This window comes from the organism of the source record quoted next, unplaced genomic scaffold (assembly GCF_019419815.1).
Source record: "Pyrus x bretschneideri cultivar Hongxiangsu unplaced genomic scaffold, Pyrus_bretschneideri_v1 Contig15, whole genome shotgun sequence".
NCBI classification, from domain to species: Eukaryota; Viridiplantae; Streptophyta; class Magnoliopsida; order Rosales; family Rosaceae; genus Pyrus; species Pyrus x bretschneideri.
The window spans coordinates 5485220-5511831 of NW_025999446.1; the positions used below are offsets into that span (position 1 = coordinate 5485220).

At 40.3% G+C, this 26612-nt stretch overlaps 2 protein-coding genes and 1 pseudogene across 2 annotated transcripts; 1 reads left to right on the forward strand and 2 right to left on the reverse strand.

The window, feature by feature from the left end:
* Positions 1-3512: 3512 nt before the first annotated feature.
* LOC125475583 lies at positions 3513-4151 on the reverse strand. The gene has a single exon (XM_048580553.1). The coding sequence runs from the start codon at positions 4149-4151 to the stop codon at positions 3513-3515; it is 639 nt and encodes a 212-aa protein (XP_048436510.1).
* A 353-nt stretch (positions 4152-4504) lies between these two features.
* On the forward strand, positions 4505-6506 carry LOC125475584 (annotated as a pseudogene).
* LOC103927568 (potassium channel AKT1-like) lies at positions 6133-11248 on the reverse strand. The gene is given in 13 exon segments (XM_048580452.1): positions 6133-6589; positions 6828-7233; positions 7235-7419; positions 7541-7616; positions 7732-7926; positions 8026-8211; positions 8317-8349; positions 8483-8581; positions 8713-8958; positions 9130-9447; positions 9564-9621; positions 9830-10195; positions 10699-11248. Coding segments are annotated over 13 exon segments (2670 nt in total). The 5' UTR covers positions 10917-11248; the 3' UTR covers positions 6133-6305.
* Positions 11249-26612: the final 15364 nt, after the last annotated feature.

The following is a 26612-nucleotide window of genomic DNA, read 5'->3' on the forward strand; positions in this document are numbered from 1 at the left end:
ATGATAAGTATAGTAATTTAGCAGTATACAACTCTCGTAAACATCATAATTCTGATTTTCGAAATTATTGCTTCCGCTGTGATGATTATGATGTCTGTGGATTGAGATAATTTTGGTTTATTAATCCTCCTTGTATTATTAGTGTAATGAATAAACTTGTATTCTGATATGCTAATTGTGTTATTAAGAACCATTGAACAAAGATCATGTTATATGCATATTGAGAATTTATGTCTGGTCCTTCATATTTATATGATCTGAGAGTTGGGTCATATCACATATTGACGTTAACTCACTCATTGTTCTATTGTTTCTCTTGTTTTATTGAAATCTGAATGAGAATTGTCCTTCTCTGGGAATTGGTGTCGATGGGATTCTGGCCGATGACTTTGGTGATGGCAATCCACATGGATGGGTCTCGAGCATTGATGGATAATTTGTTTCGTTGATTTGGAGCCGAGGAAGTGCATTCGGTTGACGAATATGGGTCCAGTGATGCATTCGGGTAATTCAGTCCACTATTTCATGCATGATTAATTGTTCTCTTATATGCATGATTATAGTGTGATGAGTTAGAGCATGATGAATTAGGGCTTTTGTTATTTCGAGTGTGCCTGTTTATTATATATATTGTGAACGCATGATTAAACTTGAAATCCCTATATAGATGCCAACTTGTGATTTATGTGAGATGTTTGAAATCATCTTTTACTGCATAAAATAAATAAATTAATTAATTAATTAATTAGTGTAGCATTTGGTCTATATATATACTCTTCTATTTTTAAAGAGTCTATGGTTATGATTAAAAATTGGTCTTGGTGGAGGATAAAACTTGTTCATATACAGCACCTATTGTTCTATTTTGTCTGTTTGGTGTTGAGACATATATGATGAACATCAATTTGGGATGGAATCATTTTGACTGCACGTGTACTCCATAAATTGGTATTGTCTAAATGAATTTTGGCAAGTATATATGATTAATGACTAGGTGGTTCTAAATATTAAACTAATGGAATTTGGATGGCATTGTTCCTATTTATGATACATAAACTAAATGCATCAGTTTTGGTTCGAGTATCATGTAGGGAATTTCTTGTTAATTGAATATGTACATGGAGATAGCATTTGTGCATATACGTTGCATATTGATGCATGCATACAAGAAAATATATGAACAGATGAATGAACATATATATATGTAAAATATGTTTTGGGTAGAATCGTTATTGTTCATATATGGCGGATCTGTATACATTGGTGTAATTTGGGTTTTATTTTGTAATGATCTTATTTTCATTAGTTGACCCAAATTAGATTTTGTGGCGATATATATTAATCTTAGCCTCAAATATTTACTTGTATGATTATATAGATCAAGCTATAAATTTTGAGAATTTGCTTGTGTCATCCATATACAAGGATGATAAACAAATTAGCTTATGTGAGCTATTGTCTATATTTTTGTACAACACAAATTGACATTGCCGAATGCATATTGATTTAATTTATGAATTCATAAGGAAGCCTGTGTTTATTGTATTGTGAAAATCATGGAGTTTAAGATGCATGCTTATTGTATATGTATATTTGTGATTTCATTTGTGATGCATGCTTCCGCTATTATGTTTTGATTGAAATCACAAATAGGGAGGAAGATGAACTTTGAGTTCTCCAGAACAAATAGTGGTCTTGATTATCTCGTTTTAATCAAGACATTGTTGTGATATATATCCAGACATTATCAAAATTTGGTTGATCTTGCTTAATGGATATTGAACTAGTTACGATCAAATTGAATGCAAAAATATTGTGCTTGCTATTCTGATTTTGATCATTGTTGAAACTGGTGATTTTGGGTTTATGTGAGATAAGTTTTTCCGAATGGATTGAGACTATCTTTTGATACATAGACTATTTGCATAATGGTTTAGGTGTATATGACTAAACTAAGAATATGCAATACATTCTGCTTATGCTTAAGTGGGAGAATCATATGTTTGAATGTAAGCATAAGGCTAAGAGTATTTAGGCCGGCCATTATAATTCATTTGGATGCTTAAAACCAGTTTTATGGTTTTATTGAAGCAATTATTATATCGGTTAGCATTCAAAAGGAAACGAATTTGGTTTTCATATGGATTCTGATTAGTCATTCATTGTATTGGAATGATTTTTTAGTTAATATAGTTGCTATTAACTTGTACTTAACTTGGTTGTGTTAAGTATGGCCTAGAAAAGTGGGAGCAAATTGGTTTGGTTTTGCTATATTGGTTCACATAATTACAAAGTGCAAATTAAGTATGTTGTGACTTTTGAGTTAATTCTGCAATGTAACAAAAAAGATTCTTGAGTTCAATACTTTAAAATGCATAGGTAAGTTGTATGTGAGGTTAAGCTTTTGTTATCCAAAAGATTTGGTGATATGATAAAGGTGTTGATTGATATAATTGTGCTATTCATATAATTATGAATAATTTTATGTTGACACCCTATTGTCAAGAATGTTTGGTATTTTTGATATCAATTTTGGGCTATATGAGTGGGAGTAGACGTCTTGGTTTACTCTTGAGCTTAGATATATACATTGCTATGAACATGAATTGGACATTGTGATTTGTAAGTTAAATCTGTATTTTGTGTTGCAAAGGCAATTATAAATTCATTGTTTTGGTTTATGTAAGCTGGTTGTGTCTATGTACTAGTGTGTTGAAGAATGACTTGTGTGATCACCTTTATATTGAATTTGAGATGATTATTCACTGTTATGAATCATACTCAAGTGGGAGAATGTTAGAGTATGAGTGTGATTCATACAGTTTGGTAATAATCCTTGTTATCTTAGATTGCTATAAAGAAGTCTTAATATGTTTATGAGAGTTAATTCGACTTTGGTTTGGATTGAAACTTTGTGTTGATAAGCTTAAGAATAGAACTCGTACAAGGATTTGTTCTTGTATTCCTTGTAGGATTATTATAGGGTAATTCAAATTTTGCAGTATAAAAACCACAAGCCCCTGCTCTCACAAAAACACGCTCTTATTGTTCCAATTACCTATAACTTGGAGAGCATTGAGTTTTGTAGAGAGGAGAACACGCTCTTATTGTTCCAATTACCTATAACTTGGAGAGCATTGAGTTTTGCAGAGAGAAGGTTGTGTGCAGGTTTTCATGGTTTCTTATCCATGAACGTGTCTGCAAGTATGTGTTGGTATAATTGTTACAGTTCTTGCACTTATATTACATACATAATTTAAGGATTTTGATTTGGTCGATTAATCCTTGTATTCTTGGCTAGTGTATTCATCTTTTAAGTCTAGTTTAATCTTACAATGGCTGCCAAAAAAATCCCCCAGTCGTCTCGGATTTTAACACCAATCGCTCCAATCCCATCCGGCTCATTCCACGCACCATCAAAGTTACATTTAAGCCAACCTACCTCAGGTTTTTTCCATGGCTGTGGAACGGAAATCTTGCTGCCCTTCTTTACTTCATGCCATTTTCTATACTCATGGAGCCATGCTTGGGTTCGACAATGGATATCCGCTACCCGTCCACAGAGATGAGTTTCGTTCCTTCCGGATGCTCCAAATCAACACCAAAGCAAGATCAAAACTTTGCTTCGAAAGTTCTCCCGCCATTTGAATCATCCAAATTTGGAATCCTCCACTTCCCATGCCTCCCGTTCTCAAGCTCAACGAACTCGAAAACCAAATAGAGACCGACCTTGGACACTCAAGTAACACATGTTCAACCGTTTCCCTCTCACACTTGCAAAAAATACAAGTCGCAGTGGTGATAACTTTCCTCTTTTGCAAGTTCGCTTGAGTCGGTAAAGCATTCGTACAACACCGCCAGACACAATTCTTTACTTTCGTAGGCACACAAGCTTTCCAAAGAGCCTTCCATAGCCATTTAACCCCTGCATCCATTTTAGAACTTGCAGGTCCCGTCCCATAGTCCTCACCGCTTGAATGAGCCACATGATAAGCAGACTTCGTTGTGAAAGTACCATTCTTCTCTTTAGTCCAAATTAAAGTATCCGGAGTCCGGAAATAACTAAGAGGGATACTCAAAATTAGTGCCGCTTCCTCCTCACTAAAAATGCTATTAACCAAGTCAGTCCATATGAAACCCTCATCGTCCATTAATAACCCATTGACCCTAGTGGTAGGCGCAACACCCGTCGGAACTGGGCTTAGAACTTTAAAGGACTGTGCACGGGGTAACCAGCTGTCCCCCCATATTCTAACCTTCTCTCCCTCGCCGACTCTCCATCTCGAACCTGGGCGAATAATGGCCCTGGCTTCCGCAATACTACGCCAACAATAAGATGCAACTCAGTCAACAACCGATCTTATAACATGAGAGTAAGGTGAGGATGTTACTTAAACTCGTCGGTTAACAGTCAACAACCGATCTTATAACATGTGAGTAGGGTGGGGATGTTATTTAAACTCGTCGATAAACAATCTTATAAGACGTGAATTAGTGTACGGTGATGACGTTCCATTTGATTGCGATCGGTCAAGCCATTAGTAACAAGGTCACGGAAGATGAGTTAAAGAATGCACAATCAAATTGCACTTAAAACGGCTTTGGTTAGTTCTTATGCTGGTCTTTTTCGGTGATTGATACAGGCTGGCTTCCAAGTTATTTAGCAGATTATGGGGTTCCTCATACGGTCTTGGTGTGGACAGCACTGTCTTATGATTTAACTGGTAAAGTTCCACATGGAGTTCCTAGGAGGCTTGTTTGTCCGTTTCCCTGGGACCCTCAATCACTCTACCAGTGGACAGTGGTCAAGGTATTGTTAGATTTAGCGCAAGTCTGGTAATCATTTTGTTTTTACCTTTTTCCCTTCGCCTTTAGCTGGAATCGAAGGCTTGAAACCGGAGTAATTAATATGTAAGTATATCCATCTCCCATGTTTAAATTGCAGGATGTGCCAAATGTACCCGTCATGTACATCTTCGCTGCATTCATGCCGACTGTGATGATAGCGGGTCTATACTTTTTTTTATTTTTTATCACAGTGTAGTATCGCAGCTTGCACAAAAGTAGTTTAATCTTCAGAAACCATCTGCATACCACTATGACATGCTTCTCTTGGGAATAATGGTATTCTTTCGACTTCAAATCTTCTTTTGCTTTTCCTTTTTCTTTGTAATCTATATGTTTATAACCTGCTGCAACATTTTCAATGTTGCAGACATTGATGTGTGAGTTGCTTGGACTTCCTCCTTCAAATGGGGTTCTTCCACAGTCCCTTATGCACACCAAGAGTCTTGCTGTTCTAAGGCGTCTGGTGATCTGAAAGAAAACGGTAGAGTGCCAAGGAATGCATGAAACTGAACGCAACCAACTCAGAGTGAGTAACCTGCTGCAGTCACTCTTTGTGGGAGGCTCAATATTCGCAATCATTGTAATAAAAAAATTGCTACCTCAGTTCTTTGGGGATACTTTGCCTACATGGCGATTGATAATCTCCCAGGTAATCAGTTCTGGGAGAGGCTCTTGCTACTCTCCATCAGCTCTAACCGACGTACAAGTAAGTTTCAGAAAGTTCATTATACTGCAATTTACGAGTATTTAGTAGCTTATCATAATCTTGTTTCGTCTTCTAATTCTGTAATTTTCTTGGACAGGATTTTGGAAAGTTCTCATGCTTCATTCATGGAGTTAGTACCGTTCAAGTACATAGTTGCATTTACGCTCTTCCAACTCGTGTACTTCCTGATATATTTCAGAGTGACATGGATACCTATAGCTTGAATATTGTTCCCTCTGCCATTCTTCCTTCTATAAGCATAAGGGAACATTTGCTGCCCAGGTTCTTTCATCCAGCCCGTCTTCAAGAACTCGATTCTTGTGAGTGGGAAGAAGTTCCCTGTGATCCATATGTAAGTCTCTTTTACTTTCTTCTGGCTTGTATGAATGTGTTTAAATGATTCTGATTCATGGCATTGAAATGTGTGAGCAGGAAAAAGTACCACCCGGACCTGGAAATGACGACGGTACAGATGATTTCTATGATGCTGAGATATTGGATGAGATGACAAGAAGCAGAGGAGAGTTGAAGCTCAGAACCAGCTTCAGTAGTGAAGACTGAAGACAGGTTTTCTCATGTAAGAAAAAATCACCTTCCATCCGTCTTTGTTTAATCAATTTTACATCATTTTACACGTTTCCAATCGGTTCAATGACATATTGCAATGTAAAATTGTAATATGCAAAAAGAGTATGCAAAAAGGGAAGATAGACATGCCATCTGGGGGATGATTTTCTGGCCTTCTGGATAATTATTTCTCAGAATCACCAACAAGAACAAGATGATCGCCGTCTCTAACAAGCTCTATATCTTCAATTTCAGCTCTGTCTTTGGTTAAAACTTTTGTGGCTGAAAACTGGAATTTCTTGGCACCAAGGTCAAGTAGTTGTTGAAGGGAGTCAGGCAGAAGCACAAGCTTCGCAGCAGTTTCGCCTTTTTCAGGGCAGCTAAGTGTCACTCTGGCCGGATAGCTGTTCCTACTTGTGCTCCTTGTCAAACTGCCTGCAGATGCGACATTGTCTCTATCTTTCTCACCTGCATGTTTTCAAATTCACCTTGTCAAAACTTTTCATCACCTAGTGTTCAAAAAAAATCAAAGTTCGGTTAAAGGCCTCAGTTTCTAGTAGGTCGAGTAATGATTTACTCACGCATGTTTACTTATAATATTATGGGATTTACAAAACATTATGTACGTGATTTATTAAGAGAAAAAAATGAGGAAATTATCTCATCTTTCTAAGAATTTATGTAGAATTTGAAGATATATGCTTACCGGTATTAGTATTGGCAGTTGACATGAAACCAAACAGTGAATTGCGAAAGCTTTTATCCATTCTAAAAGTATTTTCTGATGTCATATCTGAGTTGGATGGCCTGCCATCCCGTGCGTAGGGAGGTAATGTAGGTTCACTTCTGAACTTCCCAGGACGTGATAGTATCGGATCCTCTGGCATAGGAACAACAGTTTGTTTCTTGCTTGGTTTCTTACTCTCCGATTTTTGTTGAAACAGTTCAATTATTTTGTCATGTCCCTGATGCTCTGCCAAAGCCCTAGGAGTCCATCCGTAGCTATCTGGCTTGTCAGCCTCAGCTCCTTGTTCCAAGAGGAACTTAACTATCTCTACGTTTTCTTCGCATACTGCCGTGTGAAGTGCTGTAGTCCCATTGTTCTTGGGCATGTGTTACATCACCGTTATACTTGACAATGTATTTAAGCAGCTCCAAGTTGTTTTGCTCAACAGCAGAACAAGCAAAATTTCCCACATTGCCAGAATTTATCTTCGCTCCATTGTCTAAGAGAAGTTTAATCAAGGACTCATGCTTCCCTGATATTGCTTCCCATAGAGGAATATTTCCTTCCGAATCTGCATGCAAAGTAACGAACAATTGATTCAGCGTGACAATCTCATACCACATCTCAAATAAAAGGTCACCTAAATAGAAAGATAGCACACCAGACTGTCTGACAAGAAAACATGTTCGTACCTTGTATATTGGGATCGGCTTCATACTCTAGAAGTAAAAGGGCACAACGTTCATTTCCATTAGATGCTGCAATGTGCTGTTGAAACACAAAAGAAAATAACGCATACAAAGTAAGCACCAAACTCTCAAATTCAAAGGCTATCGCGGACAAAATGGTGTCTGTTTGCACAATAATGATAGAGTATGCGCACCATAGCTGTTCGTCCATTATCATCCATCTCATTTGGATCTGAACCCCGCCTGAGCAATTGATGCAGCAACATGTCATCACCCCTCTGTGCAGCAAAGCATAAACTAAGAGGCAGATCCATTCTACCGCTAGCCAGCACATGCTCTATGTCCCTCAAAATTCCTTCTGCCAGCGGATTCTTCATTTCTTTCAAATGCTGCATCAATATGCATAAGAAAGACGCAAAGAACTGTTATCAAAATTCTGATTCCCATATATTAAAGACTACCAAAAATGATTAACGTAACGTACAAACCTTAAGAAAATTGTTCATGATTATCGTTCCATCTCCAACATTTGCTTGAACAAGGTTTAAGAAAGCTGTACGGTTCAAACGCAGAAGCTGGGAGAGTCCTTTCGTCCGAACTGTGACCATTTGAGGCCTGTAACAAAGCACACCTATTTCACCAACAACGTCTCCTGTCTTCACTTCATGAACAACCTGCAGTCATTCAATTCAACAAGAAGTCCATCAGTCATAGACAAAGCACCAAGTTCATGTTTTGGAAGACAACGTTGATCACATATTTTATATCATTAAACTTGCCGGTGTTGCTCCATTCCTATGCATAATAAGTTCCTGTTAGCAAGTTGCAAGAATCAGAAGCTAGTTTTCCCAATAAAAAGAAACCAAAGAGTAAAAGAAAGGTAATAGGTGCCTTGTGATTCAAGTGTAAAGAGGAGTTGCATGACTGCTATTTTCTGATTCTTACCACAGAGCCGGTAACCACGATATACATGTCAGTGGGTGCTTCATTCTGCAAGATTACAACTTCTTTTGGAGGAAAATATTCAGCCTTCATCTCAGAGACCTTAAAATTCAACCACCAAAAATGAAGTTAGACAAAGTTTATTTCTTACATATAAGATTGCAGGAGACTAGAACGACAATGCTGTATCAAACACCGCCAATTAGTACCAATAGTGTAATCTTAATAATTACCAATTGGAAAAGTAGATCTCTTGATACACCTTGGAACAAGTAGACACTATCAACAAGTGGATAGAAGAGATAATGAGAGATGCTAGATCGAATGGCTTTAGGGAGCGCATCGAGAGCCTCTTGCTGCTGCAGCCCTTCTGAATTAGTTCTGTACTTCAAACACAAATGAGCAAGCATCTGCTCGTGCAGGTGATCAGGTATTTGGTTCCTACGAGCAAAACTTGTTGCAGCTTGAATAGTGTCTCTCTGCGAGTCCAGAAAACAAGTCCAAAAAATGGGAAACCAAAACATGAAAACTGCTATACTTGCAAACTTGTCAGAAGAATGAAGTTCATATCTAAAATTGTTGAGTTAAACTTTACATAATTTAGTAGTAAGAAGTATAAAACTCGTGTGAAAACAAAAGCTTGTACTTACAAATTGTCTAGTTCGAGCAGTTCCATGGACAATCAAGTTGGTCATATTACCGATCAGGTAAGCTTGCAGCCCAAGATTGAAGAGCATATAGAAGATATCGAATATCATCTCCTGTGAATTTACAGGATGAAAATCCCCATAGCCGGTGGTTGTGAGAGTGATTATGGACCAGTACATTGAGGTCACGTACCGGTCCCATAAAGTCAATTGTTGAAAGTTTTCTTCGATAAGCCCAAACCAGGTCCTTCTTGGGTTACGATAATGCACAGCAAGGAAATAGAAGAAGCAGCCTGCGCAATGAACTGTGAGGAGTGTAACCTACAAACACATCAAAAGCCTGATGATCATGAGATACACATCACAGTTATATTAGACAATCACCTCTCTTTCAACAAAAAAAAAAAAAGACTAGATATTAGTCGAAAAGTACTCACGAAAATAAGCTTGCAGTATCGAACCCAAAAATAGCTATAATTCCTGTCCTTTTCCAATCTAGAATATCAGAGAAAATATAAAACAACATGAGAGCTTAATGATCAGATCCTGCAAATGAATATGAAAAATATAATCTGCATTGCCTTTGGATTAAGCTGACTTCAAACATGAGTAAAATAACGATGAATGCAGTTCACAATTCAAAAATAAATACAAATGCATAATAAGATTGCTGTGATGGAACTTCTATTGATGTAATTTGTACCTGGAAATCATTGCACTGACTCTTCGGAGACGCCAAAGGCGGAGGATATTGAAGTATCCGTAAGTCTCGAGAGGAGGAGGCAGAACACGCTGAGCAAGTTCCGAAGGGATTGTGGAGATAATGTCAAAGGCCAGCCATGTTTTGGCATATCTCAGAGCGATGAGCTTGCGGTTGTCAATGAGGAGATAAGTAGTTTTATCAAGGTAGGCCACAAAGAATGTCAATACAATGTCGATAGCGAAAAGTGCATTGACAACATTATCAGCAATGGCAATAAGTCCTTTTGCTCTGTCCAAGAATCCAAATTCAAAGGGACACACCCAAGCAGTGTAGAAAACCAGGAGGATAAGAAATGACTGCCAAAGTCTGCAAATTAAAAACCAAAAGAAAATGTTATACTCGAATAATGTTTTCTTTTTTTGGTAGGACGATATTCTAAATTGCTCTGATTTATAGAGCGGGGATCAAACTAAGTGCAAGGTACATTGGTTGACCAAGTGGCCTAACGCACATCACGCAATTATTCATAAAACAATAATGGAACTACAATTAGAAAATTAAAGTCTCCAAAACAAAACCAAAAAAAAAAAAAAAAAAAAAAACCATGAACGATTGAAACATCATTTAAAGAGAACAAAATTGGGCAATAAATTCTAGTTCTTCATGATCTTGTGCCGCCATGAATTTATACAAATACAGTCCAAGATTCAAACACAGCCTAAATTTAAAACTTGCTACGTGCAATTCATATCAGATCAACCCAACTGATAACACACATGGACGTGTAAAAACAACAAGAAAAATTGAAAAATTGCTAGAGAGAGAGAGAGAGAGAGAGAGAGAGAGAGAGAGAGAGAGAGATTTGTCACTTGTAATAATAATTAAATGGGGAGATGATGAAACGGCGGAACTTGTGTTTGGGACGGTTTGGAGCAGTGGCGCCAAGAGACGGCAAAATGCCATCGATGAGGTTAAACTGGCTGACATGGCTGCCGTCCCTCGACATTTCTTCCGCCTTCTCCTGTTTTCCTCCACCACACCCTTGCCCGCACATTGACATCGACATTGCCATTGACCCCTTCCTCATTATTCCCACTTGGTTCAGCAGTCATCATCTTCCATGTTCCTCTCCCTTCAGTCCCTTGAAGCTCACTTTTCCTGTCTCTCTAAGATTTAACGCAAAAGTTCTCCTCTTTGGTATCAGCAATGTTGGACAAGAGTGAAGACCCACCACGGAAGGAAAAGGAGAGAAGCAATGGAAGCTGCTAACTCTCTCTCCCAGTCTGTGTGTGCCTCTCTCTCTCTCTAGGATTCTTGGCTCACTTTATCTCTGTCTCTCGGTTTCTCTGTGATTTGTTCTCTTTTTTCCCGGACGTTACGTGGAGAGAGCCTTTGTGTGTTGTAGTGTGTACAACGTTACACGACGTTGGCTGAAGGACTAACACAGATCAAGGGCTCACCCTGATGATCTCGTACAACTTAACCGTAATAAGAAATTACTATCCCCACTTTATTATTATTAGACGATTCCACAGTAATATGACTAATTATGAATTGAATGTAAAACCAATTGGTAATATAAGGAGTGGCCCAAACTTATTTGTAAATGCAAGATTCCTTCTTTCCTCGATATATGATTTATACTCTCGACACACCCTCTCAGATGTGATGAATTTTTAAGTCTAACACGTGCACAACATAAATTGTGCGATGTTCAGCACATGTTGATGTTGGACTTTACACGTGGGACAACATATTCTGATACATGCAAGATTTTATTTTAACTTTTTTCTTTCTTTTTTAAAATGTAGAATTCATACTCTCATCAATAACACGTATATTAGTAATACCACAAGACCTCCCAATTGGCGCTCCGCGCCTACGCTTTCATTTGACAACAACTAAGAGCTTTTATAAAGACGATGAACAAATAGTCCATCAATATGGTGCTTTTTTTTTTTACAACAAACAATATTATTTACACTAAAGTGAGGAATGGGCTTAGCCTTACAATGGATTAGTAATAATATGGTTCAAACTTTCCACCACTCGACCGTAGCGCACTAAGTGGCATCAATACAGTGTTTAAGTTACATGCCAATTGCCCGTTAATATACATGGTGTTCATCAGTGAGTCCGTGAGTGGAGAGAGAAGGTAACCTGCTCTAGATCTAAACAATTATATCAAATTCATCTAGACTATAATTCAATTAATATTCTGCTATTCATATAGAAAAGATATCGATTGAAGGGAAATGAAATAAAAGAGTTATTGGATCTTTTAAGGCAAATGATAACCCTACATTATTTTATTTCTCACACATTCATGTTTAATTTTGTTCGTTGATGGTATTTGATTTGTTCAAATTAATGACTAAAAGATGTGAGAGGCTGAAAAAGGTGTGTGAAAATCATTTTCCTTTAGGAAAAATAAAACAAATTGGACACTAAAAATTCTAAAACCCACGTGCATTTGTTATTAATAGTATACTTAAAAGTTGTGGTTCATTTGACTTATAGGACGTGCATGACCTAGTAATATCACGTGACGATAAAACTATTACACTAAAAAAATATTTTTCTTGAGTGTGATTGGAGAAGTATATACACATAAATGCTGTACATGTATGAATTAATTGAAGGCAATAAGAATCTGAATTTTGAACCAATGGATGAATGAGATATCAGTGTCAAGTTCACCTTTCTCTTTGTTTTAAAGCATCGTCTACAAATTAAGTCCATTAATTTGTCTTTGGACAGGTTCCTGTAAACTTTAATTGCATCAGTGATCTTACATGAGCCAGGCATGCATCGAATGTCAACGATTTAAGTAAGAAGTTTGAATTTAAGTTTAGATTGGTGAAGGAGATTTTTTTTGTTAGTATATTGATGAATTTAACATAATATTTTATGATCTTATAGAATGGTTGATTTCTACTTTTCAAGTGCTAAAGGGAAAACACATAGAATCCAAACTAGTGTTTGGGTCTGAAAGAGGATAATTTGAACAAATATCTTATTCGTTTGAAGAGTTAAAACAAAAAAGTAATAAGATCATCTGCCTTTTGATCATCTTGTTTTAGTGTTCAAACAAAGGGTCGTCGATTTAAATTTTTTAAAATATTATTTCTAAATAAAAATCTAAAATGGTTTTTTATTTTTGTCAAACGATAGATTTTTGTTAGATTAGCCATCAACGGGATTCAAACCCATGATGTCATGTAAGGGCTCAGCTCATTTCCACCACTGTGATAAAGAGCCACTTGCTGAAAAGCTTATTTAATTTCTTGAAAAAATGACATAAGTTTATCAAGCATATTAGTGCAGCAGTGCTTTTCTTATCAAAATTGAAAGTGATAACAAATTCGAATATTTTGGCTGACCATCTATCCTCGACAAGAAAACAAAAAAAATCAGCAATTAAATAAATTTCAAGAGAAAAGTACAAGCAATAATTTGACTGGGTATGAACCATTAAGAACAGAACCTTTTTTTTTTTTTTTTGAGAAACGATAGTACTATTAGATTCAAGTAGTTGCGGGTTACAAAAGAGCCATACTATGGCTGAGGAGTTTCATCGACTAGTAAGTCCATAATGAAAAAGGTTGGGGATTCAACCCAATTACAGTCATTGGAAAGCGAAAGACCATAACGAGCAAGTCGGAAGGCAATACCATTGGCTTGACGGCGAACATGGGAGACTGCAGTGATCGTTAAGAGCGGTGCTTTGATGTCCTCAATGATATGACCAATGGAGGAAAGATTAACAGCAAAGTCACGAAGTGAGTTGACGATCTGAAGCGAGTCGAATTCAAAACAATAGTTATAAGAAACCCTAGTGGTCACCCAAATCATAGCCAAACAAACAGCGAGGGCCTTTGCATGGAGGGGAGAGGGAACATCATTCAGTGAACCGGCCATAGCTGCCACAAAAAGACCATCAGCATCACGAGCAATAAAACCAAATGGGACCCATGACCCAGAAGAATCCCAAGCCCTATTGATGTTTATCTTTAGAGAACTAAATGGAGGGAGGTTCCATGTAATCAAGGAAGGGGCAGGGCATAGGGATCGAGACATCTCCAAATTGATAAAGTCCTACCACCAAGACAGAGTTTGAGAGACGATAGAATATGAAAGATCACACATACCCTCCCAAAGCAAGTTTCGTGCCTTCCAAATAACCTAACAGATCATCAGAGGCGCCTTAAAGTGGTTCGGAGGGGAGTTCCTGGTGACATTAGCGATCCAGTCCATGAATGATAAGGGAGTGAGGTCCCAAAGGGGCACCCCTATGAAGGACGAGCCAAGCCGCTTTCGCGAAAGGGCAGAATCACATGAAGTGGATCACGGATTCAAGGGGTCCATTGCAGAAGACATAAAAGGAGTCAGAGGCGATAAGCCTCCTGACCAAGTTGACCCTGAAGGGAATGAAATCATGCCAAAGACTCTAAACACACATTTTCACCTTTAGCGGGACCTTAGCACCCTATAGCCAATTCCAAACATCCTAGAAGCCATAGAGGTTGAAGATGCCCCACCGTTGGGTGGATGCAAGTAGCCTTGAGCAAGGTGGTACGCGCTCTTGATAAAGAACTTCCTTGATTTCTCAAAGTGCCACATAAGGGTGTCGGGGGGAGACCTGAAGCTTAAGGGGATAGTGCGAATCAACCTAGCTTCCTCGGGTGAGAAGATGGAATTGATAGGTGCGGTGAGCCAAGATTTCATGTTGACATTGATGAGGTTGCAAACCATAGACCGATTACACTCCGAGGGTCTAGGAGTGTGGGGTCTGAATGAGGAAGGCAAAGGTAACCATGGGTCGTCCCAAACCTGAATGTTCAAACCATTACCAACCTGCCAATGGATTCCAAGGGAAAGGATGCGTTGGGTTGAGTAAATACTCCTTCAACAATACAAGGCATCAGGATTGACCCAAGCATCCAAGAACGACGAATTCAAGAAATACTTGGCTTTCAGCACCTTCACCACTAAAAAGTTAGGCTCAGAGAGGATTCGCCAATCTTGTTTGGCCAACATTGCATAATTGAATGCCAAAATGTTACGAAACCCAAGTCCACCCTTCGCCTTTGTAGCACATAGACGATCCCACGAGCACTAATGGATTTTCTGATTCCCCACATCCCCATTCCAAAAATAGGAAGCAATTAGATGATTGAGATTATCACAAAAAACTTTTGGAAAGAGAAAGCATCCCATAGTATAAATCAAGATAGCTTGGGGCCATGGTTTTGATAAGGATTTTTTTCCCCATCGAGCTCAGAAGCTTCCATTTCCAAGATTGGAAGTGTTTCCAAAGTCGCTCTTTGATGAAACCAAAGTAATTACTTCGGTTTCTTCCCACTAGCATAGGCATGCCCAGGTATTTATCATGGCGTCCCACAACCCACACACCCAGTAGCTGCGATAGAGTAGACCGAAGGGGGGGCCTTACGTTCCTGCTAAAACAAACTTCATTCTTGACCATGTTAATTTTCTGACCCGAGGCAAGAGTGTAGTCAACAAGAACATTGGTAATGTGACGGCCTTCCGATTCATTTGTGTGGAAGAAAATCAAACAATCATCTGCAAGTAGAATATGGCTAATCGGTGGAGCATCCGAGCAAAGAGACACCACGAATCAGACCATCCTGTTCCAAATTTGAAATTTTGGCCGAGAGGCCTTCGGCATAGAAAAGCAACAGGTAAGGGGAAAGAGGGTCTCCTTGACGGAGTTTATAAAAAGGGATGAGATAACCTCGTGGGGTACCATTGATGATAAATGAATAGGAGATGGAAGAGACACAAGTCATTATCAACTTAATCAACTTCCGAGAAAACCCCAATTTGGTAAGGACATTGTGAACACGAAAGATTCCTTGAAACAAGAAACAAGAATAACGTGTACAAAATAATATTTTGTGTTTAATGATTTTGGGGTTACGATATCTTTGTAATTTGATCCTCTGATTCTATCTCCGTAAGATGTAGATTTGTTGATCCAAGGGCCGTCGATGCTTGATCTTGGATGAACAGTTGTAAGTTTCTTCAAGGGCCTTCGTGGCTTTGATCTTGAAGGTTGATGGAAGTTTTTTCAAGGGCCTTCGGGGCTTGATCTTGAAGGTTGATGGATGAGCGGATCTTCAAGGGCTTTTGGGCTTAATCTTGAAGAACGATTGGATGTGTGGATTTGTTGAGGTTGTTGATCCAAAGGGCCGTTGGGGCTTGAGCTTAGGATGAACGGATGATGAATGATGAACGCTTTCTTCAAGGGCCGTTGGGGCTTGATCTTGAATAATGGTTGTGTGGATTTCTTCAAGGGCTTTTGGGCTTGATCTTAAAGGTTGATGGATGAGCGGATCTTCAAGGGCTTTTGGGCTTAATCTTGAAGAACGATTGGATGTGTGGATTTGTTGAGGTTGTTGATCCAAAGGGCCGTTGGGGGCTTATGCTTAGGATGAACGGATGAACACTTTCTTCAAGGGCCGTCGGGGCTTGATCTTGAAAGAGGATTTAACGAAGAACGAAGAGAGCTTTCTTGATCCTTCGGAATTCTTGGGAATTTGGATGGTTGGAAGCTTTGGAGTTTCAAAGCTTCAAGGATTTGGGGAATTCCTCTTCTAATTTTGGAGTAGAGAAATGTATTTGTGAATTCCTTGATGCTTGATACCTTGATGGAGAAGCCTATTTATAGGCTTTGAGAATGAATCATCACCACAAAAATATTTTTTTTCCTTTCCAAGCACCATTGCCTAATTTTCCCACTTAATGCAATATTGAAATTGAAGTGGTGTAACTTCTGGCCTAATTTCCCACTTAATACCATTTTAAACTTGAAGTGGTGTAACTTATGGCCTAATTTCCCACTTAACACCATTTTAAACTTGAAATGTGTATGCTTTGTCATTGCCCAAATGAGAAAAACTTGCTTTGATCCGTAATGGATTGAAGTGTGCTTGCCTTGTCATTGCCCAACATGAGAAGAAAAACTTGTTTTGATCCTCAATGGATTGAAATGTACTTGCCTTGTCATTGCCCAAAATGAGAAGAAAAAACTTGTTTAATCCTTCAAGGGTATTTCTTCCTATTTTGTTGAGTCACACGCCATGTGTACAATTTGTACAACACGTGGCGTATGCCATGTATGCCTTGACACGTCAAAACTTTAATGCATTGGTGAACATTTGTTTTACTGAAATTTCGATGTCTACAAATGCCCCCACTTCAAGGCGCGTCGTAGACATGTGCTTGACACGTGTAGAAGATGCGTTTTGAAGTCCTTTAATGTAGATGTCAACCCAAGGGCCGTCGAGGCTTGATCTTGAATTGGGCTGGAAATTTCTTCAAGGGCCATTGAGGCTTGATCTTGAGTTCGACTGGAAGATTTTCTGGTTTCCTCCAATCGTTGATTTTCCACAGGCTTAGTCTTGAACTGGGCTGGAGGATTCTTTTGGTCTCCCCCGAAGGCCTGAACTTACTCCTTTTATCTGGAGTTGAATTTGATTCAAGGGTGGTGAACACTTGATTTTGAATCGGACTTGTGATTTCTTCAAGGGTCATCGAGGCTTGAACTTGAATTGGGCTGGAGGATTCTTTTGGTCTCCCCCGAAGGTCTGAACTTACTCCTTTTATCTGGAGTTGATTTTGATTCAAGGGTGGAGAACACTTGATTTTGAATCGGACTTGTGATTTCTTCAAGGGCCATCGAGGCTTGATCTTGAATTGGGCTGGAGGATTCTTTTGGTCTTCCCCGAAGGTCTGAACTTACTCCTTTTATCTGGAGTTGATTTTGATTCAAGGGTGGAGAACACTTGATTTTGAATCGGGCTTGTGATTTCTTCAAGGGCCATCGAGGCTTGATCTTGAGTGAAAATAGGACCATGAGCGGTTTCAGGATTCAGACACATGGCAGGCAAGCACGAGGTGGAGGTGATGACCTGTTTCTTTGTTCAATCTTTCCAATTCGTATTGAAGAGGGTTAGAGGATAACTCAGCATATGCAGTTTGTTGCGTTTGCTGACGATCCACAAGATTGATGTTTCATTGTCACTCGTCTTAGCTGTTCTCCAAGCAGATGTGGTCCCTTCTCTGGAAGTGTATCAACCGTTGAAGATGACTACTCGAGAGCAACGCTAGGTAAGCAACCAGGGAATAGATTCCAGGTAGTCGGTTCCAGATCGGAAGACTGACTCCAAGTGCCGGCTGATTGCTCTCTTTCACTTTGCCATGCGAGTAAGAACAAGGACAAAGGAAAGGACATGGAGAAAGCATGATATGAGATACTTTTGCTTTTGAAGAAGCAGCGAACGAATCAACACATATATTTGTTGTGCTTGTCTCTACATGCTTCGATGTATCATTTTCACTTGCCTTACTTGCTCCCCTTGCAGAAGTGGTATTTCCTTATGCAGGTTTGGCATCTTCTCTTGTAGTATTTGTCCTCTGATACAGGAGTGGAATGCAAACCTTGCATTTGAATGGACCATCACTTCTTGGTGGCAGCGCAAGTTTGAGTAGAGGTTCCGACATATTGTTTTCTCTGTTCTTGTCTTGGCAGGTGAGAACAAGGGCAAAGGAAAAGACAGGGAAAAAGCATGATATGAGATACCTTTGCTTTCGCCCTTGATGATATGAGATACTTTTGCTTTTGAAGAAGCAGCGAACGAATCAGCACATATATTTGTTGTGCTTATCTCCACATGCTTCGATCTACCGTTTCCTTCTGCCTCATCTGTACTCCAGGCATCTGGTATCTTCTTTGGGGGTACATCAATAGTTGAAGATGAGTACTTGAGAGCAGGGCTGGGAGTGCGCCCTCAGAGGTGAGGAAGAGTTGGGCATTTTTTTTTTTTTTTTTGCAGGTCTGCCTTGCCATAAAAGATGAAGGTTGACATATATAGGGATTTCCCAATAGCAAGTGGTGGTACTGTTCCTTTACCATTGTCGACAATTGTTGGGTAATTGAACAGTAAGATTCACGCGTTCTCAACTTTGTCAGAAATCTTTGACAAAGTTGCCCGTGATTTCTGCAAAGCTGGGGTTGCATATGAAGGGTGATGACAAATCTGGAAGAGCCCAGCTTTTGAAATTCAGAGAGTGATGACTCTTCGATCCTTGAATAAGCGGCCCAGCTTTTGAGGTTCGGAGGGTGTTACCTCTTTGATTTCTGAACAAATGCTTCTTCGATTTTTGAGCAAGCGTCTCTTCGATTTCTGAACAAATGCTTCTTCGATTTTTGAGCAAGCGCCTCTTTGATTTCTGAATGGCAAACAGTAGTGCGGATGCGGCTTTGTCAGAGATCTTTTGACAAAGTTGCACGCGTTTTCTGAAAAGCCGAGAGAGCGTCGCCTTTCCTTTTAATAGAGGTATCGATCACCTCCAACATGCACGCTTTGAAGATTGCCCATTTGTGAAAATCGTCTCCGGCCCTTTGAGATTTAACTCCATCCACCCTTCTCTTTTAACACCTTTGAAAATGGCTAACCCATCGAACATTTGCTTAGATTTGAGTCTCAGCAGTGATCCGGTTACGCCGCGTCAGGCTAAGGTATGGTGCCCATCTTTCTTATCTTCTAATGGTCCTCTTACAGGTGAAGACTCCATGATGACGGATGCAACAACAGCTATGATAGTAGCTAGGAACCTCCTCACTCCTAAAGATAGTAGGCTGCTTTCAGGACGGTCCGATGAGTTGGCCGTTCAAGAGTCCCTCGCTCTCAGTGTTCAGTGTGCGGGCTCTGTGTCCAACATGGGCCAACGCCTGCTTGCTCGATCCCGTCAAGTGGAATCATTGATGGCAGAAGTGGAAAATCTTAAGCAAGAGATCAAACAGCTTAAGTACGAGAATAGAAGTTTGCATGTGCTTGCAAATAACTATTCGACGGGCATGAAGAGGAAGCTTGATGAGCTGCAAGAATCTGAAGGTCGAATTCAAAGTGACCGTCAAAGGCTTGCGACTTATCTCCAGAGGCACCTTTTTCCTGGGTCATCTAGCGTTCCACCCAGTATTGAGGCCTCGAATGCTCTATCTTCAATGCCTCCCGCTCCGATGCCTTATGCTCCAATGTCTTCCGCTTCTAGAGTTTTGCCACGTAGTGGGTCTTCACGTGAACAACCTTTGTGAAAGCTTCGTCTTTTTTTTTTTTTTTTTTTTTTGTACGCACTTGTAATTTCTCGGAGATCAATGAACATGCTTTATTTTATTCAGTGTATTGTGCTAAATACAGATAAAACATATACATCACCAAGATGTGTTATTTCCTTTTTTTTTTTTTTTTTTTTTTATTTTGATGATGTGACTGTACTTGAAGTTTTGAAGTTTCAAGTTGCCTACGTACCCTTGGTTGAGGAGGGATCAAGTCATGACGTAGTTCAAATGAGTGATGGTTTTGATGATGATTTTGCCGTACACAGTTTATGCTCTTGCGGGCCAGGAGCGTTTGGTGCCGTTTGCAGTTTCAGCTCGTGCAGGCAATGAGCGTTTGGTTGTCACCTTTTAGGCTCATGCGAACGAGGAGCTTTGGTTGTTGCCTTTTATGCTCGTGCGGACCAGGAGCGTTTAGTGCCGTTTGCAGTTTCAGCTCGTGCAGGCAAGGAGCGTGGTTGTCACCTTTTAGGCTCGTGCGAACGAGGAGCTTTTGGTGCCGTTTGCAGTTTCAGCTCGTGCAGGCAAGGAGCGTTTGGTTGTTGTTGTGGATTTGTCAAGTGATCTGGGAGAGGCGTTCCTCACAATCTTCATAGGAAGAAGCCTTGACCGAGTAATTGAAGAAGTCTTCTGGGAAGAGGTCGCACATTGTGATGGGGATGGACGATCTTTGTGTCGAAATTTCATTATCTCCAACACTTTCACATTGTTCTGGAGGTTGATAAGAGCTGTTTTGCCCTATTTTCGACTGATAAACTTGTGGACAAGATGGTTGCTGCTGTCCAATTTCTTCGAAGCGATCTTCGAACTGCATTCCTCACAATCTTCATAGCAAGGAGCCTTGATCGAGTAATTGAAGACGTCTTCGAGGAAGAAAAGATCCCGCATGAACGATCTTTGTGTTGTAATTTCATTATCCTCAACATTTTCATGTAGCTTTGAAGGTTGACGGTAGCTGCTTTGCCCCCTTTCCGATTGGTGCACTTGTGGAGAAGACATATGTTTCTCGTGCAGTTTCTTCGGAGTGACATGAGTCCATCCTTCAATTTCACTTGACTTGGAGCATGCCCCCAACAGTCGAGGTGAAGACTTTGAGTCGAAAGAGCCAGAAGTGACATCTTTCTTAGGGATTTCATCTTCGGTGCCGTCCTCTTGGGTTTGTTGGCATGAAGATTTGCCAGTGTGGACGATGATGCGCCTCTTTACCTTCAGTGGTCCTTTTGTGTCGACCTCTAGGATTGCTTGGCGCTTCATCCTTGAAGGAATCAAGCTTCGAACGTCGCATTTTTCTGCTAACCCATCAAACTTTTCTTCCTTTGGTGTTGTCTTCCTCTTTCCAAAAGGCTTCTCATTATCTTCAAATCTTTCCGAAGCTGATCGTCACAGAGGAGAGACAGCTGTGTTGCTTTGTTTCTTAGGCTTTAACAACCTTTCAAAAACAGAGCTTTGGGATGTTGGCGCGCTAAGCCTCTTGAAGACAGAGGTTCGGTCTTGACTACCAATGCGATTAAGTGCTGAAATTCTAGGTTTTGAATGATTCAGCCTATCGAAGACTGACACTCGAATAAGAGGTTTAGGCTCCTCTTGATTTTGTTCAATGCTCACGCTGATGTGTTGAGCGCTAGCTTTCTTCACTTTGCTTGAAATCTTCACGGGTGCATTTGGTGTGAAGCCAAGTCCGGCTTTGTTGTTGTCAACTCCGTAACCATGCTCCTTCAACTTCTTTTGAGTTTTGGTGAGGTTACGTTCTTTGTCATTGACGGTGTTTGAAACCTTCTTTCCAAGATTTGAAGAGGAAGCAAAGTCATGCCTAGCCTTTGACATGAGTTCGTAGGCATTTAGGTTAAAGCCTTCTTCGGTCTTCTTAGTTGGAAGAGAGCTTGGTTTCATTTTGACGCCATGCTGTGCCTCCAGACGGTTGATGAGTTCGGCGGTTTGCAAGTTTTTCTCCTCTGCAGTCCGTGTGAGCTTTGCGATTGCTTCATTCATCTGAGCTAGCTGCTCCTCGATTGAAGTTACTCCAGTGGTCATGACTTGCATGGTTGTACTGCCGCTCGAATCAGCGTCGGAGAGTAGGGACTCTGAGTATTTCCTCAGGCTTTCCCCTCTTGATGCCCTTAGCGAGGCTAGGGTGATCACAGGCTCATGCCTCAGGTGCTCTTGTTCCTTTGACAGAGTTAATGCAGGGGTGGAAGCCGCGGCAAAAAGAGCTATTGCCTTACTTTGGGTTATGGTGCCCGAAATATCACCACTTGCGGCGATGATGTTCTTGTTCTTTACTTTGATTGCAGGAACAGCTTGATCCTTTCTTGATGCCATTTGCGTTTTTCGATGATTTGAGGATAGAGATGAGAGGTAGAAATGTCCCACCGGGCGTGCCAAATTTGTGAACACGAAAGATTCCTTGAAACAAGAAACAAGAATAACGTGTACAAAATAATATTTTTTGTGTTTAATGATTTTGGGGTTACGATCTCTTTGTAATTTGATCCTCTGATTCTATCTCCGTAAGATGTAGATTTGTTGATCCAAGGGCCGTCGATGCTTGATCTTGGATGAACAGTTGTAAGTTTCTTCAAGGGCCTTCGTGGCTTTGATCTTGAAGGTTGATGGAAGTTTTTTCAAGGGCCTTCGGGGCTTGATCTTGAAGGTTGATGAATGAGCGGATCTTCAAGGGCTTTTGGGCTTAATCTTGAAGAACGATTGGATGTGTGGATTTGTTGAGGTTGTTGATCCAAAGGGCCGTTGGGACTTGAGCTTAGGATGAACGGATGATGAATGATGAACGCTTTCTTCAAGGGCCGTTAGGGCTTGATCTTGAATAATGGTTGTGTGGATTTCTTCAAGGGCTTTTGGGCTTGATCTTAAAGGTTGATGGATGAGCGGATCTTCAAGGGCTTTTGGGCTTAATCTTGAAGAACGATTGGATGTGTGGATTTGTTGAGGTTGTTGATCCAAAGGGCCGTTGGGGGCTTATGCTTAGGATGAACGGATGAACACTTTCTTCAAGGGCCGTCGGGGCTTGATCTTGAAAGAGGATTTAACGAAGAACGAAGAGAGCTTTCTTGATCCTTCGGAATTCTTGGGAATTTGGATGGTTGGAAGCTTTGGAGTTTCAAAGCTTCAAGGATTTGGGGAATTCCTCTTCTAATTTTGGAGTAGAGAAATGTATTTGTGAATTCTTTGATGCTTGATACCTTGATGGAGAAGCCTATTTATAGGCTTTGAGAATGAATCACCACCACAAAAATATTTTTTTCCTTTCCAAGCACCATTGCCTAATTTTCCCACTTAATGCAATATTGAAATTGAAGTGGTGTAACTTCTGGCCTAATTTCCCACTTAATACCATTTTAAACTTGAAGTGGTGTAACTTATGGCCTAATTTCCCACTTAACACCATTTTAAACTTGAAATGTGTATGCTTTGTCATTGCCCAAATGAGAAAAACTTGCTTTGATCCGTAATGGATTGAAGTGTGCTTGCCTTGTCATTGCCCAACATGAGAAGAAAAACTTGTTTTGATCCTCAATGGATTGAAATGTACTTGCCTTGTCATTGCCCAAAATGAGAAGAAAAAACTTGTTTAATCCTTCAAGGGTATTTCTTCCTATTTTGTTGAGTCACACGCCATGTGTACAATTTGTACAACACGTGGCGTATGCCATGTATGCCTTGACACGTCAAAACTTTAATGCATTGGTGAACATTTGTTTTACTGAAATTTCGATGTCTACAGACACCTTTGAGGTATGCCCACTCAATGTGATCATATGATTTACTAATATTCAACTTGAGAGACAAGAAACCATTGTTACCTCTCCGCCATTTGAACAAGTAATTAGAAAGCTCCGAAGTAAGTATGAAGTTGTGACATATCCCTCGGGTTATTCTCCTTCGGAATCAGCGATACCATGGTAAAATTGATTTGCTTGAGGAGTTTTCTAGAAGACAGAAAAGAGATGACAGTAGCCAAGACATTAGCTCTAACTATGTGCCAAAACTGTTGATAGAAGAAATGATTTATTCCGTCGGGCCCCGGAGCAGTGGAATGAGACATTTGGAAAATAGTCGCTCTCACCTCCTCGCCCTTGAAATCCATGCTCAGTGAGTGGTTCATCTTAGGGGATACTTGTGGCTCGATTAAATTGAGGATTGATTCTGGGTTCCCCCCATCCATAGAGGAGAACAAATCACCAAAGTAGTTAAGAATAGTGACATCGATGGCAGAATCCCCCGAAACCCAATTACCATGTCAATCACACAAGCTATTAATTCGATTTTTGGTCTTACGATTGCAAGCCCAGTAACTGAAGAAAGTTATGTTTCGATCGCCATCATGAAACCATTGGACCCAGATGTTTGTCTCTAGTAAGATTCCTCTTTCCTAAGTAAGCTGTCAAGTCGGAGCATAAGATTGTTTCTTTCTTCAATGGCAGTCGCAGAGAATGGTTAAAAGAACAAGACACCTAGCTTAGAGAAAATAGTGACCATTTCAGTTTGTCAAACTTTGAACACGGACTGGCTCCATTTCAGGAGTGTAACATGAGTAGCTCTAATTTTCTGAACAACCCAAAACATGGGTACCCCATTGAACGATTGGTTCCATGCTGAATGGATAACATCCTCACATTCATCATGGTTAACCCAAATTCCTCAAAGAGGAAGTTAAAAAGAAAGCTCTGTCAATTGGCCCGAGTACCATCAAATGATAAAGTAAGGGGCACATGGTTAGATTTGGAGGGGTCGAGATGGGAAACCCTAGCACCGATGAACAGATCATTCCAGGTGGTGGAGGCGAGAAAACGGTCCAGTTTTTCTTTTATACCACCACCTCTGGTGATGACCCACGTAAATGAAGGACCATCAAAACCAAGATCATGGAGGTTGCAGTCACTAACTGCCTCCCTAAACCTAAGAATTTGATTTATGGGTTGATTCGAGCCCTTAACTTTCTCATTGAGCTGGAAAAGTTCATTGAAATCACCGCCAACAACCCAATGGAGCAAGTTAGCAATGGCAAGAGACTGAAAGAGGTTCTAAGATAGGTGGTGGTCCTCTGTTGCCAAGTACCTGTAAAAACTCGTGAATCGCCAATGACGATTATATCCAATTCCGCCAAACTCTAAATCAATATATCTATCAAATGACCCGAGAATTTACAGATTAAGTTCATTAACCCAAAATAAACATAAACCACTTGATTAACCAAGAGATAGGACATCGAAAAATTTATCAAACCCCAATTTTAACTTCAGAATAGAGACAGCCTCAATATTAGCTTTGGTTTCACACAAGAAAACCAAAGTGGGTCCTTGTTGTCATATTAGATCATGCAAAGCTTGGACTTTCAAAAGCTTCCCAAGCCTCTGACGGTTTCAAGCTAAGATTTTCATAGCTGATGGGGAGACTGACACCCATTAGCCTCCGCCGATATCGAGAACGATGAACTTCATTTCCTGTTAAGCATTCATCTTGCTTCCGCCTCAGCCAAGTCTCTTAAAGGTCTAATGGTGACATCACTCAAGATTTCATTTTGGATATCCCTATTCGGCAAAGTGCACTGTGCCAAAGATCGGGTTACTTTTCCACCATCACATCTAGTCTCATGAGGTAGGGAGCCACGCCTATTAGGTGTGCTGCCACGTCGAAGGTTAGGAGATGATTTGAGTTTTTTACCTGGAGCAACATAAGGCTCCACATTTGGGTCCACACCGTTGAATTGCCTGATAATGTGTGACGCGGCCTTGATGGATAAGGCATCCAAATCTTGCAATTTGGTTTTAAAAGGGAAATAGTCCAAAAGAGTAAATTTTGTTGAAATGGCCCTAACCTCCTCAGCAGCTTGGAGAAGGCCCGAATAATTTAGAAGATCCCACAAGGGAAGACGTTTTGGGTTGACCTAATCCTTACCGAGCGATAGCCCATTCACAACAATGGTTAAGGTTCCATTAGTAAACAGGGTCCCAAAGTTGTCGAGGTGCCACATGTGGCCATAATCCGAACTCGAGAGCAATTGTGCAGATGGGGAAATGCCAGCTTGCAATTCTTAGTCGTGGGAGACCAAGGTGTCAAGGGGCTCAGCAGGGTCAGGGAATGTCCCAGAATTGTTGTCGATAATCCCTGCGATTGCAAAGGGGCCAGCATATTCCTTGTTCTTTTGCAGTGCCGCAAACCAGTTTGACGAAATATTCTCATCACTGTGCGGTAGCCCAAAGAAACCACCCTCCTAGTGTTCCCACTTCCGATGCGAGTGGCTGTTGTTGGTGCCTAATCTGGTGGATGGGGCAGGCCATAAATAGAAGAGAATTGGTCTTAAAGGTAGGTTGGGCACAGAGAACCGGAGTGTAACGACTCTCGCAGGAAGGCAGTGGAGGAGCAGAGTGTCCTAAACGACTACATCTATAGCTGAAAATCTGAGCAATCCAGAGTGAGAAAGAGCGTACCAGTATGATATACCAGTTTTGGCCAGAGTGTTATTTGATGACACTGAGGAAACTCTACCCAGATTATCTCCTCGCCTCGCGCCATCGTCGTTAATCGGAGTCGAGAGACAAAGACCTTGATTTGGGATTGGGAGAGATAAGCAAGAGAGACGGGGACCACCACCTTCACCGATTCACCACCATTCAACTGTTG

Bases quoted from the DNA above. Each gene is read 5' to 3' on its own strand.
- LOC125475583 (XM_048580553.1), bottom strand. From the start codon at position 4,151: ATGGACGATGAGGGTTTCATATGGACTGACTTGGTTAATAGCATTTTT.